A 17,710-nucleotide genomic window follows, 5' to 3' on the forward strand; every position below is an offset into this window, starting at 1 on the left:
CTCCTTCACGATGATACAAGATCCTAATTAGACTAAATATGGACAGAATGTTAAATGATCTCTCATTTGTAGGTGGCTTTGAATAAAAGCATAAGCTAAATGAATGGAAATGTGACTACCCTGCCTGGACATATCTTTTACATATTATTTCAAATAAACCTTAAACTTTTAACTCGAGTAATGTGCTTCTCTAGTTTCCCCCTTTTTTACTGTTGCAACATAGAAATTTGGCACATTTATGTTACATTTTTGTGTGATGTGCATGTGTGTATATGGGCCAGTGTACAAAGGTTTTGAAAAGATTAACAGGTGCAACTTTTTATAAAATATTATAAGGTTTCTATTCCAGTATGCACAGTTAGGCGAAACATCAAAATTGGTAACAAGAAGATAGATTGCTCAAAATGTTGTGGAAAGCAGTTCACATATGTGTCCTGTAAGTTATCAGTTGGCTTGGCAAAACGTTTAAGTTACAACAAAGGAACAGCATCTGCTTCTAATGGAGGATACTAAAAGCAGCAGCAGCAGCACAAAGATTTTCAACAAACAAAAGGAAAAACTGTTTAAACATACTGAGAGAGAGAGAGAGAGAGAGAGAGAGAGGGAGAAAAACTGCTAGCGTGTTTATCATGTAATGGATAAATAATACCCATTGCAGTGTAGAAAAGAGTCACACCAGACCTTGAACATTTACACAGACACTGAGAGATTTTGCACATATTGATAAGCGTTATGCACATACATTAATGCACACAGACACACTACATGTCATTGAGCTCATAAGACCTGTGAGGTATCTCAGGCGATGCTCTAATTGGTCTCTGTGGAGAATAAGGACGTGCCCAAGCTGGAACAAAATATTTCCCAAAACAAGAGCCAAGAATGAAGTGAGTGCATATTGGATAACACCAGAAAGAGCCCTCTTGCTCCTTTCAGCATGCACACATCACTTCAGTCTTTGTACACTTTACATTCAGTGTTATGTGAGGTCACATGCATGGGCATCTGCCTGTATGTTTAATCTTTTCTAAAGTTTTTCAATCGAAGCAGCTTCTGTGCGAGGGTCAGTTGTGTTTCTTCTCACTTTGCTTTTGTGTATGTGTGACTGCAACATTATCAATGTCATTACAAAATGCATACATCAGTAACTTGGGCTTATATTTGCCTTGGAGATGGGAAGACATGCTAAATGAACCTATTTGAACTTTTGATTCTAAATAATGAAATGGAAAATGCACTCACACACACATTCTATGCAATTTCTTTATTTCAAAGTTCAAAGTTTATTCGTCACATCCACAACCATACATAGTACGACATGCAGTGAATTGCTTTTTCGACTGTCCGAAGGTTAAACAATATATAAACTTATATACGTGTATATATATATTTATCATTACCATGTTTTTTAAAGGGCAGATGTTAGTGACAGTTAACAGTTATTGACATATAGTAATGGTAGGACTATACAGTAAAGCTAATTTGTTCCTGGAGGTTTTTTGTGATGGTCACAGATCAGCTTGATATTGTAGCACACAGGCTGACACCATGACTAACTGTAAGTGAAGTCAGTCATGCTCCTACTCATGTGTCGTGTGTGTTGGTTTGTGCGGAGATGTGTTCTGTTATCCTCGTGAATGACAAAGGTCACTCAGTAATTATTCTCTGTCAATTTATGCACTCTCACCCAAGACCTCACTCTCTCTCCATCATTCCTCCTCACACGGTGACACTCTTTAACACCATGACGCTGTCGTTCAGGAGCAGTCTGAATGTCGACAGCCAGGGTCTGTGCAAATACAGCTGTGTTGTGAAACACACAGCTTATACAAGGACGACCCTCAAGTATCCGCTTCCAATAATGTTCACACGGCTTCCTGTTTAGCAATGCCCATCCAATAATCCAAACGTCAAAATAAGTACAGGAAATGAAAAGTACCTTTTAGAGGATGTCGCCTAAAAAACATATTGTCCATTCAGTGTGTATTTGGTTTGAGGTCATGTGTGCACTGCACATCGTTGATAATTCTTATTATAATTTTCAATGTGTCATAAAATATTTTCTACGATCCAGGGTTAATATTCAGAGACGACCGTAAGTTTGATATTTGGAGGTCGCTTAGCCAACGGAATTTTTTATGTTACTAAAAAACCTTTAGGAATGGCGAGTAGCCTTTTCTTTATTTTCACAGCCAGGAACTTGATTTTCGCTTTTCTATTACTTGTCAGATGCAGATCTCATTTTAGAGTTTCTATATTTTCAGTCAGCAGTGTGTGTACACTCAAGATTTGCTGTATTTTGTGTGAGTGTACAGTAGGTAGTTGAACCCAGCTGTCATAATAGATCTCTCGTCATTGGATGTGGATACATGTGTGCTTGATATAGTTTTGATTTGGATTGACTCCCTCTGGTGTTTTACATGTGCAAATGTCTGCTTTACTTGGAGAAGCTCCAGAGCAGGAGTTCATATTTAAATCAAGTAATCAGATCTGTTTTGATGTTTTCTCTGGCAGCGAACATCTTCACATCTCTGATCTTGTGTCTGCATGCTGCTTTCACTGGTATAAGTGTGGTAACAAGGAACAAATCCATAGAGTACAGTTCCTGTGGTTCAACTTTAGTATTGTGGAGTACCAAAGTACCTTTATTGCCTTAAAGGCACACGTTTTTAAATTCATGTGGGTAACCTTATAGACTAATGTCACACAAGCATCTGTATAATGCATAAATGTATAACAGCCTTTCAACTTAATTTTCTTTTTAAATAACTGCTGTCTTTTCTCTTCAATTTTATTCTTAAAAAGGTCTCTGAATTGTCTTTAACAGAGGGTTTATGTTAAAAGCTTGATTTAAGTGGCTAATCTGCCATTGGCTACTCTCTCCTGTCCATTTATATTGATTTGCTGTGTGATGGATTACACCGACCTGTGGTAATATATAGGCAATTAGTTTTCATACAGCTAAGGTATTTAGCATTTTAGTAATGCATATTTTCTTACATTTATTCCACACTGTAGCTGTTAAAATTCACTTTGGTTCATGCTTTACAAACTTACTGCATCACACCACGCTATTTGCACTAATGTGTATGTAATGATTGTTTGTGATTGTGAAGTTTAAATTTGACTACACCCTTAGGGATTGATAATGTCTACATTTATCTTTCTTGAAACAAAAGGAATGATTTAATGTGTATATTTAAATATTAAGTAGCTAATAAAAATGTGAATCCTACAACTCTTACTCTAAATCGTTTTTTATAAGTAACTATACTGTAATATTAGTTTTTTATGTACCTTTGTATATTCATCATAATTTGTGCTTGTTTCTGCAGGATGGCTCTAAGCAGAGGCAGGCAAGAAAGAAGACAGTCTCCTTTAGCTCTATGCCAAACGACCGTAAAATGAACAGCACAGCTGCCTGCATGGCTTTCATGATGGAAGGCTGCGAGATGAAGAAAGTTCGCTCCAATTCTCGCATGTACAATCGTTACTTCCTGTTGGACCCGGATATGCGCTGGCTTCGCTGGGAACCGTCGAAGAAAGACTCTGAGAAGGCCAAGCTCGAGATCAAGACCATCAAAGAGGTTAGACTGGGAAAGAAAACACCTGTCCTACGCAGCAACGGACTCTCCGATCAGTTCCCCGATGAGTGTGCGTTCTCAATAATATACGGAGACAACTATGAATCCCTGGATCTGGTCGCAAGCACAGCAGACGTGGTTTGCACCTGGGTGATGGGACTGCGGTACCTGGTCTCGTATGGGCGACACATGGTGGGTGTAGTTGAGCCCAGTCAACCCAGTTTGAGAACGTCCTGGATCGGTTCAGTGTTTGAGTTGGCTGATCCAGAAAGGCAAGGACACATTGATCTCTTCAGAGCCACGCAAATCATCAAGGGTCTCAATCCTGGCATGCGGGAGTCTCGCATTGAGCTTAAGTTCAAAGAGCTACAGAAGGCCAAGGACTGCTATGGTGAAGGAATAGATTTAGACACGTTTGTAGAGGCCTACTGTGAACTGTGCACACGCTCTGAGATATTTTTCTTGTTGGTACAGTTTTCCAGCAACAAAGAGTACCTGGACTCTAAGGACTTGATGCTATTTGTGGAGGTGGAGCAGGGAGTGGAGGGAGTCACAGAGGAAATGTGTCGGGAGATTGTGCGTAGGTACGAACCCTCCGCTGAAGGACGTAACAACGGCTACTTGTCCATAGATGGCTTCACACACTACCTCCTATCATCTGAGTGCCACATTTTTGACCCGCAGCACAAGCATGTTTGTCAGGACATGACACAACCCCTTTCTCACTACTATATCAACTCTTCCCATAATGCCTCACTTTTGGAGGACCACTATTGGGGCTCGTCAGACCTCAGCAGTTATGTCCGCGCGCTACGCATGGGCTGTCGAAGCCTGGAGCTGGTGGTCTGGGACGGGCCTGACTGTGAGCCTGTGGTCTACGTCGGTAGTTCGGTTGCCTCCCAGCTGGCATTCTGTAAAGTTCTGGATGTCATTAACCAGTATGCCTTCGAGAGCTCAGAGTTTCCGCTGATCCTCTGTCTTGTGACACACTGCAGCGTCCCCCAGCAGAGGGTCATGGCTCAACACATGAAGAAGATCATTGGGGACAAACTGCACACAGAGCCTCCCAATGTAGAAGACCTCTACTTGCCCTCCCCTGAGAAACTCAAAGGAAAAATACTTATCAAAGGGAAGCGTCTGCCTCCAGACTCGCAAGACTCTGAGGGCGATGTAACAGATGAAGAAGAAGGGTTTGAGATGTCGAGGAGAATGCTGGGTGTAGACGATAAAGACCAGCTCAACGGCATTGGCTGCAAACGGTTACGGCTCTGTAAGGAACTGTCGGATCTGGTGAGCCTTTGCAAGTCTGTACAGTTCCGCGATTTCCAGACGTCTAAACGGGAACAGAAGCATTGGGAGATCTGCTCTTTCAACGAGGTTGATGCCAACCGCTTTGCAAATGAGTTTCCTGAAGACTTTGTAGCTTATAATAAACGATTTCTGTCACGGGTGTACCCCACGCCTATGCGCATCGATGCCAGCAACATGAATCCTCAAGATTTTTGGAAGTGCGGTTGCCAAATTGTGGCCATGAATTATCAGACTCCGGGGCTGATGATGGATTTGAACCTTGGCTGGTTTAGGCAAAACGGCAATTGCGGTTACGTCCTACGTCCGGCCATAATGCGCGAGGAAGTGTCATATTTCAGTGCCAATGCCCGTGACTCGCTTCCTGGAGTCTCAGCCCAGCTCCTCCACATCAAGGTTATCAGCGGTCAAAACCTACCAAAGCCGCGCGGTTCTGCTGCTAAAGGTGACGTGGTAGAGCCGTACATATACGTGGAGATCCATGGGATTCCTGCAGACTGCGCAGAGCAACGCACTAAAACCGTCTCACAAAATGGTGACAATCCCATCTTTGATGAAAGCTTTGAGTTTCAGATCAACCTTCCGGAATTGGCTGCTTTGCGTTTCGTCGTCCTTGATGATGACTACATCGGCGATGAATTTATTGGCCAGTACACCATTCCTTTTGAGTGTCTGCTTCCTGGTTACAGACATGTTCCACTGCAGTCACTTACGGGGGAGTTTCTGCCCAATACTACACTGTTTGTTCACGTCGCCATTACAAACAGACGAGGTGGGGGCAAGGCTCATAAGAGGGGTCTCTCTGTGAGAAAGGGCCGCAAGGCAAGAGAATACACCTCTACTAAGACCACAGGGATCAAAGTGGTGGATGAGCTCTTTAGGGCATCAACGCAACCTCTGCGGGAAGCAACAGACCTACGGGAAAACGTACAGGTATGGACTTCTTCACAAGGGTCAGTGCCTTTGATGTGAAAAATAAAATTTTGAGCACTTAAGACTATGTGCTGCTTATATGCTGATTGAATTATATTGTTGTGCATGTTAGGACAGACAATATTGAGTGTATGTGGCAAAATGCTTCACGTGCTATAGCTGTCCAGATGTAAAAAACTAAATATGAACACATTATTTTATGTTTTTATATTAGTTAGTGTGCAAACTGTAGATGCTGTATTTGCATTCGGATCAAACCTACAGTTGTACAGGAGCATGTTTTTTGTGTTGAAGCAAGGTGTGTTTTTTGGATGAAATGTGAAGTTTGCTTGCAATGTCATGTGAAGGTCTTGTAATCTTGTAATCTGCCGTGGCCCTGCATGCAGTTCAAGACAGGTAAATGGGATGTAATGAAGATAATAGCAACACTATATACAGACTTAACATTAACAACGTTAACATTACCTTAGTAATGTCCTGAAAACACAGTAAGATTGTTTTTGTATGATTGTCAATTGCACAAATGTAGCACTTTAAGGTCCTTATTGGGATATTTTACTAAAGGTAAAGCACTTTTATAGATAAAAGAACCTGTGAGAATGAAGACTATTGTTCTTTTGCAGTTTTTGGTTTTAATGAGCTGGTTGTCAAGACAAACATGACCAAATCCAACCTTAGGAAAATTAACCATGGTTTAATTATAGTGTAGTAAATTGTGTAGTTGGTGGATTGATTCTCAATTGTATTACTGTACTGTACTGTAGTTTTTCTAACAATGTAATGGTAAAATTACTGATATAGTGAGACAATTATAAATGTGTGGTTACTATAGTCTTACTTCCAAAAACCATAGTAAGACAATGGCGCTTGTAGTAGTATTAGTAGTTGTAGTTTACTACAATTGACATCATCGCCACCTTTACTTGTCAGTGTTGAGATGCCTTAAGAACAGCAAAACCAGGTAGATTAACTTTCAATTTAAGGCTAAAATACACTACAAGACTTTTGCTCAGATTTTGCCCAGATTTTCAGTCTGAAAGTCTGTGCCAATCTGCAGATTTGATCAGTTAGTGTGTTTTCTATCTGAAACTTTCAAAAAGTCTGCAAGTGTTGGATGTCTAGTTAAAAAAAATTTGTTTAGATTTTAAAAGTCTTGTAGTGTATTCCAGCCATTAGAAGAACTTTGAACTGTTGAGGAACAGCATTGGCACCTGTGACCTTGCCTTCATCACACTCATATATGCTGTCCTCCCTAAATTCCACCTTCTCAGATTGTTCTGGCATTTGAAGACTATAGGAATTTTTTTTTGTCTTTTCTTATCTGCATAGAAGTTTCTAGTATTCAAACGAACCACACTTTGTAATTGAATGCTAGTACAAGGATACAATTATGAGATTAGGAGGACAATACATCAATCCAATTCATGACATGAAAGATGAGTGCAAGCTGCAATATATATTGATTTTAAAGGACTCTTGCTCAGCAGATGTAACGTCCTCTAGCACATGGTCCTAATATAAGAAGACTAAAGCCTCAAAGGACATCCCATTAGATAATTAGAGACAGAAGACATATGGCCTGCTTGTGCTTTCCTTCTGCTCCCTATGTCTCCTCTTGTCCTGAAATGTGTTTGCGTGTGTAATTGTGTTAAATTAATTTGCCAGAATTCCTTTTTTGCTATATTTCACACATCTATGTTTGCTTACTGCGATGGTCTTGTTTTGTTCATTTCCTCGGTTCTTCGAATGCAAATCAAATGACCTTGTATTGGAAATCTGTTTAGATCTAAACACGCTTTTAAAAGGGTTCATCCACCATAATGTAAAAGCCAGTAGTTTATTTTTACCCGAGATGGTGACCATAACAACAGTCACTTCATTATGGATTTACATATAATAAGTACATCACAGAAAATGTTGGTGTTAAGTTTTTAGCTAAATGTGTTAGTGCTGCAAAAATGACAGTTTATGTATAATTGTTAATTGCCAATTTTGCCATCGTATTATTTGCACAGTTTAAGGGATAAAAGTTTATACAAGCCGAATAGAATACTATGATGTACATGCGTCTGCACTTATTCATGATTAGAGTAAAAAGAAACCGATGTATGCCAATATTATGCACTGAGGAGGAGGGCAGCAGAGGTGGTAGAAAAACACTCTTTTTACACTAAAGCTTGTAAACAGGAAATTCATAAAGAAATCCATTGAGACGTTTTTAATGCTGGCATTAAGAATGCATGTGTAATGTTTTTTATCTCATGTGGTATTTGAAGATGAGGACAGCAGAGAGGTGATTTTATTAAAACTATTATCTGAAATACAATTAAACTAGCATAAAATGTAGCTAGTTGTATACATGAAAATAAAATGATGAATGTAAATACTATATATGGTATCATTTAAAAACTCAGAACCTCATCTAACCAGTCCCAACAAATTCTGGATTTATGTTACAGCAAAGAACATAAGGTCTGAATTCATCATCCCAAAACCCACTTCCTCACAAACTCACAAAACATTGATGAAATGAAAGCTAACACTTTAGAGTAACACAACACAGAATAAATGTCAAATTGTTACAATTTCAAGGGTTTTCTGTAAAATGTATCCATTTGCTCCAATAAAATCATTTAAAAATAGCCAAATATACACTAGAGCTGAAGAGATTAAATGTGTGCGCGTGTGTGTTTGCGTGTTTTGTTTATTTCCAACTTTAACTTATGTACGAGAAATAATCACACAAATTGATGTTTTTACGACATCTTCATTGCTGCTGCTTTCTTTCACTCTGTGTTTGTCACTTTCTCACCCCCACCCTCCTTCATGTAGTCTAACAGAATGGTCTTTATCGTCTCCATGGTGTCACAGAAATCCCACAGGAAGTGCAGTCGCGTAGAGTCATCTGTCACTCCGCTGCAGCCGCAATGTCACACTAAAGAAAGAACTTTAACACACATGCAAACGCGCACAACAAGCAGATAATTAGATCATGGATTACATCGGATCATGAACTTTTTAGTCTCACAAAGCCAGTTAAAATAGTGGGTCGTGTGCACATGCTAAATGTTTAATGCTTAATATTTAATGCTATCACAAGCATGTGATGTTTCCGAAAGTAAGACATGCACACTAAAAGATAACTTGGCACTTTGGACAAACATAACATGCCTCTTGTAGACAGAGCTACATAATAACATCATTTCGTGTGGTAAACGTGAGTGTTTCATGGCTGGAGTGTGACAGATTTATGACTGAACAAGAGTAATATATCAATGCTTACTCTGTGTAAAAGCATCTGTAGGGTTTCATGATAATGCACTTCTGCTTCTTACAGGTGCTCTCCATGAAGAGCTGTTTATTACTCGGAGAATGCTCCATTATAGCTCACCAATGTTTCTAATAAACGTTTTAGAGACATAACACTGAAAGCTAAATAGATAACTGTGGACAATAATAGTATGGGGCTTTGTGGTTGTCTGTCATTAGGGAAATCTTCTATTTTCAATGATTTACTAGGAATCAAATCTCCTGTTTTGGGGATTTGTCCTATCAGTCCTCAGTTAGCATGACCCTTCTCTTCCTGATCTATCTCAAACAGCCCTTTCACAAACACAGGACGAAGTGTCTGGAACACATTATCCAAGCGCGTGCAGGAAGCAGCTCATTCCCGCACTATCCTGGCATTGGCATCTCCGCTTCTGTGTGAATTCAATTATGGTATTTAGATCATAGAGCGAAGAGGTCATTAAACTAGAAAAAGAATGATGAATAGAGAGAAAAACAAGTGTATTGGATAAAATAGAGTGGCTGTGGTTTATTTGCGTCTCTGTAGCGGTAGAGTTCTTATATGAAGAAATTGTCCAGGTTGGTTCTTTCACAGCTTTTATATTTAAGCAAGTCAGCAGCTCATCTTACGTATAAGACAAGTGGGAGTGTTTATATGTGTGGGGGGGCATGTTTTGATACTTTCAAAATGTCCCAAGAGAATAGCAAATCATATTGAAAGCGTCTAGTGGGGACGTCCCCAAACCGAAAAATAGATTTGTAATGGCACTACACGTAAATTTAATTTCCACCCTCTTACTCATGAATCAAATCTCCTCAAGTGTTTATTTTATACGTTTGTGATGCAAATGCACAAACACAACATCAGGCCCAAAACCAAGTTTTGTGAGAGCTTGACAATGTTATGGGACTGCTAAACATCCTCGTGTTGAGGATATTTAAATCGGTGTAACTTCTTAATCTTTTCAATGTCAGGCTTATAGTTTGCACTTAATTGGCAAAAGATTCTGCTATTATTATACCACTGTTTCCAGTCTTCATGAATGTTTGCAGTAAGAGGCAAAAAGTCAGTTATGCCTCAAATTTATCTTGAATGTGCATAAAATCAAAACCAACCTACACTCTTCACAAAGGTCACACACCTAAGCTAATTTCCTCCGTTCATATTTTTCACAGAATGCAGTGGTGTCTTTCAAGGAGCTTTGCGGCTTGACTCCGGCAGCTAACATGAAGCAGTGTATCTTGACTGTGTCGTCCTGGTTGATGAACAGCGAGCGAACACTGCACGTGATGGTAGATCTGAGCGAGGCCTACCCCACCATGGAAGCTCAGGGCCCCGTTCCAGAGCTGCTGCGTAAAGTGCTCACCGCTTATGACACGGTATGGTAACATTCTGTACTGCAGTGCTATCAGTTCATTACAGATGGTTTAATGGCAACAACATTAATGTTATGTGGCCCAAACTAACTTTCTGGTAGACCACCGAAAAAATTCAATAACTGTTTTTGAGTAGTTTTGATTTAATTTAATGATTTACAATATTGATAAAATAACATATAAAATAAATTGTTATGATTCATGAAATATTAATATGAATTAAAATTACATATAAAATAAATTGTTATATTTTAACCAAACACATACTGGAAGTTCATTTCAGGGCAGATATGTGCGTCCAATGAAACTGTCTATAGAACATGCTCAGCTCTTTCTTGTTTTTTTTCTTTCCATATAATGAATCTTTACTCAACAGATGTATGAATTTTGTGAATGGTTTTCTTGTGTTTGGAGTGGCATCATGCCCTCCAAAGCTGCTCTGTCAGACCTCGCCGTGGCTTTTGCTCTTCATCGCTCAATTGATTTTTGATTTAAGAAGACATCCTCATATATAATGAATGCATTATGTACTGGGAGAATGGGTGTGTGTGTTTTGTGTCTCTCGATATGTCGGCTTCCCAAGCGCAGAAAAGATATCTAAGATTTCCACTTTGAAACACAGCTAGGGAATATTTGAAGATCACTCTTGTTTTGCCTTCAATCTGCATTTCTGTATATATGTGGTAATTCAAGAAATATTTTGGCTTGTTCAATCATATGTTTTGCATATTGTTGCATTTTGAACTGATCCTACAATACATGTAAAACACATTGTGTAGTTTAAACATTGCATTTTTTTGGTTATGTTGAGCAGTTTGTCTTGTTTTAAATACATGCAAATACAACTTTAATTTGGAATTTTGGAAAATGTTGTTGCTAGTTCAAAACATTTTACTTTAAGGGATAATTCCCCCAAAAATTAATATTCTGGCATGTGGTCCAAGAACTGTTTGGTTACAGGCATTCTTCCAAATATCTTTCTCTGTGTTCATCAGAATTTATACAGCTTTGTAACAACTTGAAGCTGAGCAAATGATGACAGAATTTCCCTAAACTGTCCCTAAACAATGTACCTAGAAATAGTAAATTCAGAACTGAGAATAACTTTGAAGTGGTCTCTAAATTCCGGGGCTGTAGATGTGCATTAAAGTCCCACTACACTATAATGTGTCATATCATTTTATAAATAAGTAAACTTTACTAAATAAAAGCAAAGTGAGAGCCATTAAAAAACAAATTTCATACCGGTTTGGAATGGTGAGTCACTGTATTATTCACTGTATAAATATCCTATATAACTATATAAAGTGTGTTTGTCCTATTAGCAATAACAGAATGATCAACGGCTTCTATCTGCATGTCTTTATAGCAGGATGTACATTAACTGTTCTCTTGTCTGGCCTATGTAATGCAACTCAATCTCTCTTCAATCGATACAGCTTATTACTTAGTGCGAGCATATGCTTGTGAGATTGAGTTTCTCTGGGGAGGGCATGCCTGATCTGGAAGTCTTACTTCCTGTTGAGACCTGACTTCCTGTTTCCTGTTGTTGGTTTCCTACAGATGATCCAGACGAGTCGCACGCTGATCGAATCAGCCGATAGCGTGTACTCCAAACTCACACAAGCACAGCGAGCAGGTACAGATTCACTAACATACCGTACACATGTATACTGTAGTATACACTCTGCAAACTTGTTTCAAATGATTTTGGTAGCTTCGATAGGTTAATTGGAGCTACATTCTGCATGGATGTATTTTGATGTATGTTCTGGAAGAACGATTGATGGATTAAAGGAAGGCAGGCGAGGGAGGGAGCCAGTAAATGCTTTTTCTACTTAATGAACATTGTCTTGACCTTACACTGTCAGGTTCATTTTTGTATGAACCGCATCCATTTAACTGTGAATTCAGCTATAGAGTGAGTATCAGTAAATAACCATGGTTGGCAAGCTATCGCCGTCTCCTCACCCACTCTTCTTTCTCATCTTCCGTTCTTCCACCTCCGTCCATCTAGTTTGTGCTGATGGAGAGGTTGAATCCTGCCTCTGCTAATGACCTTCTCGCTCTCACTGGTTTTCACTTAAAAATAAACAGGTCTCACTCACAGTCTCTCAGATTCTCTCCGTCTTTCGCTCATGCAGATCTGGACTTGTCCAGCTGAGTGTCACAGCTGCTGATCTCAACCTTAATTAACAGGGTGAGGGGAGGGGGATACTGTTTGAGAGAGAGAGAGAGAGAGAGAGAGAGAGAATATTCAGCTATTATTAGATCTGCTAATTAAATGTGATTATGATCAATTTGATGGAGTGAAAGACAGAAAGGAAGAAGCGAGAAGTACAAATAACCATTTTTGCTCACAGAAATTATTCTTGTGTCCCATGGTTTTGTAAGCATAGAAACAATGTATGGCTGTAATTCTCGGCCAGGACCCCAAATTCAAATTGGACATCAAGGGGTTCGTGATGTCACTGTTCAGGAAGCTATAGATGTACACATTAATGAATGCATGGTCGCATACTCACATACTGAGAATATTTTCAGTTTAAAGGAGTAGTTCACCCCAAACCACATTAAGAAACTGTGTGGAATTGATGCATGCATCTGGTTTTATTTGCATCCAGATTGCTCTTTTTGTTAGGCTAGTTTTCTGTTCTGTCCCCTCCTTGGGCTCTTAATTACGTATGACCTTGAAGATGTGCAGTTCCCGATGAATTTATTTTGATAACCGTGCTGTCAGAAGTGACACGGTAAGCCGATAAACTTGGAGTAAGTACAGCTGTCCTCATTTGCCGCCGTAGTCACAGGGACAGAAGAAAATAATGCAGGTGTTGAGTAACTACTGAGCTGCATGCTTTGAGGGAGCAGTGTCTGTTGGTATTGGTACATATTGGCTTTGGCTGTGGAGATCAGAAGACTTGGAATGAATCCCAGCTGGGAGAGTTGGCAAGAGGGCAGGGGTTGTGATCATTTTGACACCTCCAGACTTTAGTGCCCAGACACCTTATGTCTGAAGTAGAGGTCTTCTCGGGTCCAAAGATCTTTACCCGACCCGAATCACTTTTACCCGATCCCGACATGCCAATTTAAAAAAAAAATTAAAGCCCCGAACCCGAGACAGACCCGATAACGTTAGACCCGAGTCCGACCCGACCCATCGTATATTTTTTTCAAACCCGACTAGACCTAAATGTAAACGTTATTAATGGAAATGAAATTGATATGGCAATGGAAACGTTGATCCTCTTGTTTTGCTCTGGCAAATTGCGCAAACTCAGGCTAAATAGCCTACGAAAAACAGCATAAAGACACAGCTTAATCCAGTTTCCTGATTAATCCCCTGCACAGATCTGTTTTTTTCGCAAGAGGAGAGTTGGTAACTACACGCACACACACGAGCGACGCGCTGTTATTGTACAGGATAGTTCGGGTCTTCATCGGGTCAATTCAGCAAAAAACATTTTTACTTTATATTTCCCGAGACCCGAAGAACCTAATAATATACCCGACCCGTGTCCGAAGCTCCCGTGAATCTTTTAGACCCGAACCCGCTCGGGTCTCGGGCCGGACCTCGGGTTTTCGGATCTAAGTGGACCCATGAAGACTTCTAGTCTGAAGTGTTGAGAACCAGCATAGCTCTGTCTAGGGGAGGCACACAATGAGCATTGAGTTTAGGACACACTCCTGTGTCACATCTGGGCGTTTTTTAGAGGAAGTGCGAAAATGAGATAAAGGAAACAGAAAGTGGAAAACTGGTTTTATGGTTTACAGAGGCAGATGGACAGAAATGTGTATGTGTTTGGGAGACCACCGTGACACAGATTAAACATATTATGCTTTTTTTATGAAATAGGATCATTCAACAAAAAATTTAAATAAGTCGTTATTTATTCTTCATCATTTCGTTCAAAACATGTGCACGACTCTTTCGTCTGTGGAACACATAAGATATTTGGAGAAATGTCGCAGGCGTTTGTGCCCATACAATAGAAGTCAATAGAAGCCAGTGATGTTTGGTTACCAGCATTCTTCAAGACTGCAGAAGAAAGTCATACAGGTTTGGATTGACAGGAGGGTAAGTAAATAATGAAAAAATTGTCATCTTGGGTGAACTATTCCTTTAATGTTATCACTTTAGATTTAGATATTTGTTGGAAAATTGCTAATAAAAATGGCACCAAAGTTAAGTGAGTGTTTATGGAAGTACACAGCGAACGCAGATGTTCCCTGTAAGTATCATGGTGTTATGATAAACATGTAACATGGAAGTACCAATGGGTTCATTGAAGTACAATTTAAGCATCTAAATACATTGGTACATACAGTACATTGTCATCTGATGCACTATTGTATTGGCACAGTGCTATTTCAGTGAGGGATTGACTGCTTTTGCACTTATTTATTTTTTTGTGCTGTTGAAAACATACTGTAGATTTGATGGATTGCAGCGTGATACACGCTGTTCTAGTTTTGTGAGTGTATTTGTAGCACATTAAAATAGTTTTGTTTGACAGCAACATAAACATTTTGTGTGTCAAATCAGCTCACTTAATGTCACTGAACTGGAAAACAAACATATTATGCCTGATTTGTACAGTTTGTCTTTTATCATTTTGTTTTGTTTTAGCAAGGACTTATTAGCAAGGTTCATTTATATCCAAACATCCACACGCACATGCTGCTTTTACATTTATACATCTATCTGAACGCACACAAACTGCTGCTGTACTCTCTTATCCGTCCATTTTATCGGTCCATCCATATATTCTAATCTCTGTGAATGTCTCTGTTCTGAATCCTATATTGAGTGAGTCACATCATTTTGATTTGATTGGCCCGTGGCAACTTGCGCTCACGTTGCGCTGGCTAGGAGTGAAATGTGGCTTTAACAGTGGCTGTTTCCACAGGGTTGGACTTTCACGAGGATCTGCATCGGATCGGGGCAAGAGAAGGCCTGAAAGGAAGAAAGTTGCAGAAAGCCATGGAGAGTTACGCTTGGAACATCACTGTGCTGAAGGTTTGTATGTCACCCATCTAGCCAGAAATAGATGGGCTTCTTACAACATGACATGTCTTCATGCTAAGCATGAATCATGAGGGTGACGTTGAAACGCAAGCCTTATTTGGCAATACATTCAGCCATCATTTTTTTGGAAGAATTTGAAGATGTTGAATGTGGAAAAATGTATAAAAGAAATTGTATAGATGGCAGTATTGGATCTTTATTACCTGTGCTTTTTGCACCTCACAAATTGGTATTATGCATGGTTTAGTATGCAGCATTTGTTTCTTTTTAACAGCTGTCAGCTAATATATAGCATATAAAGGAGGAAATAAATCAGCAGTGACGCCCAGAGGCCTTCAAGCCTGCCCCATTTACCTCTCAATACTATTGTAATTAATTTGTGCCGGCTGCTAACAACATCATCAGCTATTTTGATTTGTAGTCTTGGCAACTTGTTATGGCATAAAAGGTCTCGGTATTCTTTCTTTTTCTGCATCTCTTTCCCCTACAGAAAGTCTCTCTCTCTCTCTCTTTCTCTCTTTCTCTCTCTCTCTTTCTCTCTCTCTCTCTCTCTCTCTCTCTCTCTCTCTCTCTTTCTCTCTCTCTCTCTCTTTTTCTCTCTCTCTTTCTCTCTTTCTCGATCTCTCTTTCTCTCTCTCTTTCTCACTCTCTCTCTCTGAAGGCACTTTTATATATTTATGGTGTTGATCATAAGATAAGCTTTGCTAAACTGCCATGTTTTGTAATAGATTAATTTGTGTCCGCACTAATGTAAACAAAGATAAAATGCACACAGAGGGAAGTCAAACCAAGATTAGGAGATCTCATGGTGTTATACCATCATCTGACATGAAATAATTGATATTGTATTTTCAGTTCTATAGTAAACTGTTGCATACTGTAGTGTATTAATAGTACTATGGTATACTATAATTGGTACACTGTAAACAGTGATCCTGAGCTTACGGTGTCAGTTTTTTATTTGTTTAGTACTATCTTGTTTTTACACATATTATAAAATATTAATGATAGTTTCAAATGTTCTGTTGGTTGTATTCTGATCAAACGTCTAGTGTAGTGTTAAAAACTGAAACACGAAGTTGATGCAGTCTTCCAAAGTGGTCTATAGTCAGTAGAATATGGATTTTACTACAGTTTACTATGTGTAAAGGGGTTCTCCTTAATAGCAGAACACCACAATATTACCATGCAGAACAACTGCACTTGTAAAAGTAACAGTAATAGACCGAGGGTCATGATTTTTAATAATTTATTTACAGCCAAAACATTATAAGTTCATTATTAATAAAAATAAATAGAAAGAAATAACATATGCTCAAAACAAAACAAGGGTTGTTCAAGAATTGTTAAGACATTTCACATCGACCTCAAAAAGTTTCCCAATGCAGTAAAAATCTTTAAAGTGATAGTTCACCCAAAAATAAAGATTGTGTCATCATTTACTCACCCTTCTTACATTTCAAAGCTGTTTGACTTTACTACTTCTGCAGAACACAAAAGAAGATATTTTGAAAAATGATGGCAACCGAACAGCGGCACCCACTGACTTCCATTGTATGCACCAGGAGCTGCTGAACTGAGAGTTAAACTGAATGAGAAAATGAGAGCGCTGCAGTTGAATGAGATCAATGGATAAGCATTAACAAAACACAGTGAAAGAGTAAATTTGTTTGTTATTGTTTTATTATATTGATACTGTAGCTCAGAAAAGAACTGTGGGGTGAATGTATAGCTGCTGCTGCTGCTGCTGACAGAATAACAAAAGCAAAAAGAAAAACAGTGGTCAGACATTGCTGTTCAAATTGATAAGACCAGTTATGAGCATGACAAATCAGAGTTGCTGGAATATTACATTGACTTACAACAGCCAGATGTCAATTAACACAATTTCTTATACAATTTTTAAAAAATTCATGCCCCCACTCACTCTTTCAGTGTATGGGAGAAATATGCAGAGCCGCTGCTGACCAAATGGATGTCCTAAGTGAACTTGTTTAGTGGTTCCCAGAAACACTACAAAAACACATTGGTTGTCAGAATATAACTTTATTGAAATATAAAAAATGCACTGTTACAATTTATAACTGTATATCTACAAAATACAATCAACAGTTATTATAAATGATCCAGCATCTTTACCTGTTAAGCTTATTTCAGTCGTTTGTCAGTTATTGTGTAGCCTCTCAGGGTTTCT

At 39.0% G+C, this 17,710-nt stretch overlaps 1 protein-coding gene across 1 annotated transcript in view; it reads left to right on the top strand.

Moving 5' to 3' along the window:
* Positions 1 to 17,710, top strand: part of LOC306894514 (inactive phospholipase C-like protein 2) — a 40,219-nt gene that overhangs the window by 18,588 nt on the left and 3,921 nt on the right. The window contains exons 2-5 of the mRNA XM_079457142.1: positions 3,336 to 5,825; positions 10,290 to 10,493; positions 12,054 to 12,129; positions 15,398 to 15,507. Coding sequence (XP_079313268.1) covers positions 3,336 to 5,825; positions 10,290 to 10,493; positions 12,054 to 12,129; positions 15,398 to 15,507 — 2,880 coding nt within the window. The remainder of the gene's footprint in view (positions 1 to 3,335; positions 5,826 to 10,289; positions 10,494 to 12,053; positions 12,130 to 15,397; positions 15,508 to 17,710) is intronic.

This window comes from Barbatula barbatula (genome assembly GCF_947034865.1).
Source record: "Barbatula barbatula genome assembly, chromosome: 5".
NCBI lineage: Eukaryota > Metazoa > Chordata > Actinopteri > Cypriniformes > Nemacheilidae > Barbatula > Barbatula barbatula.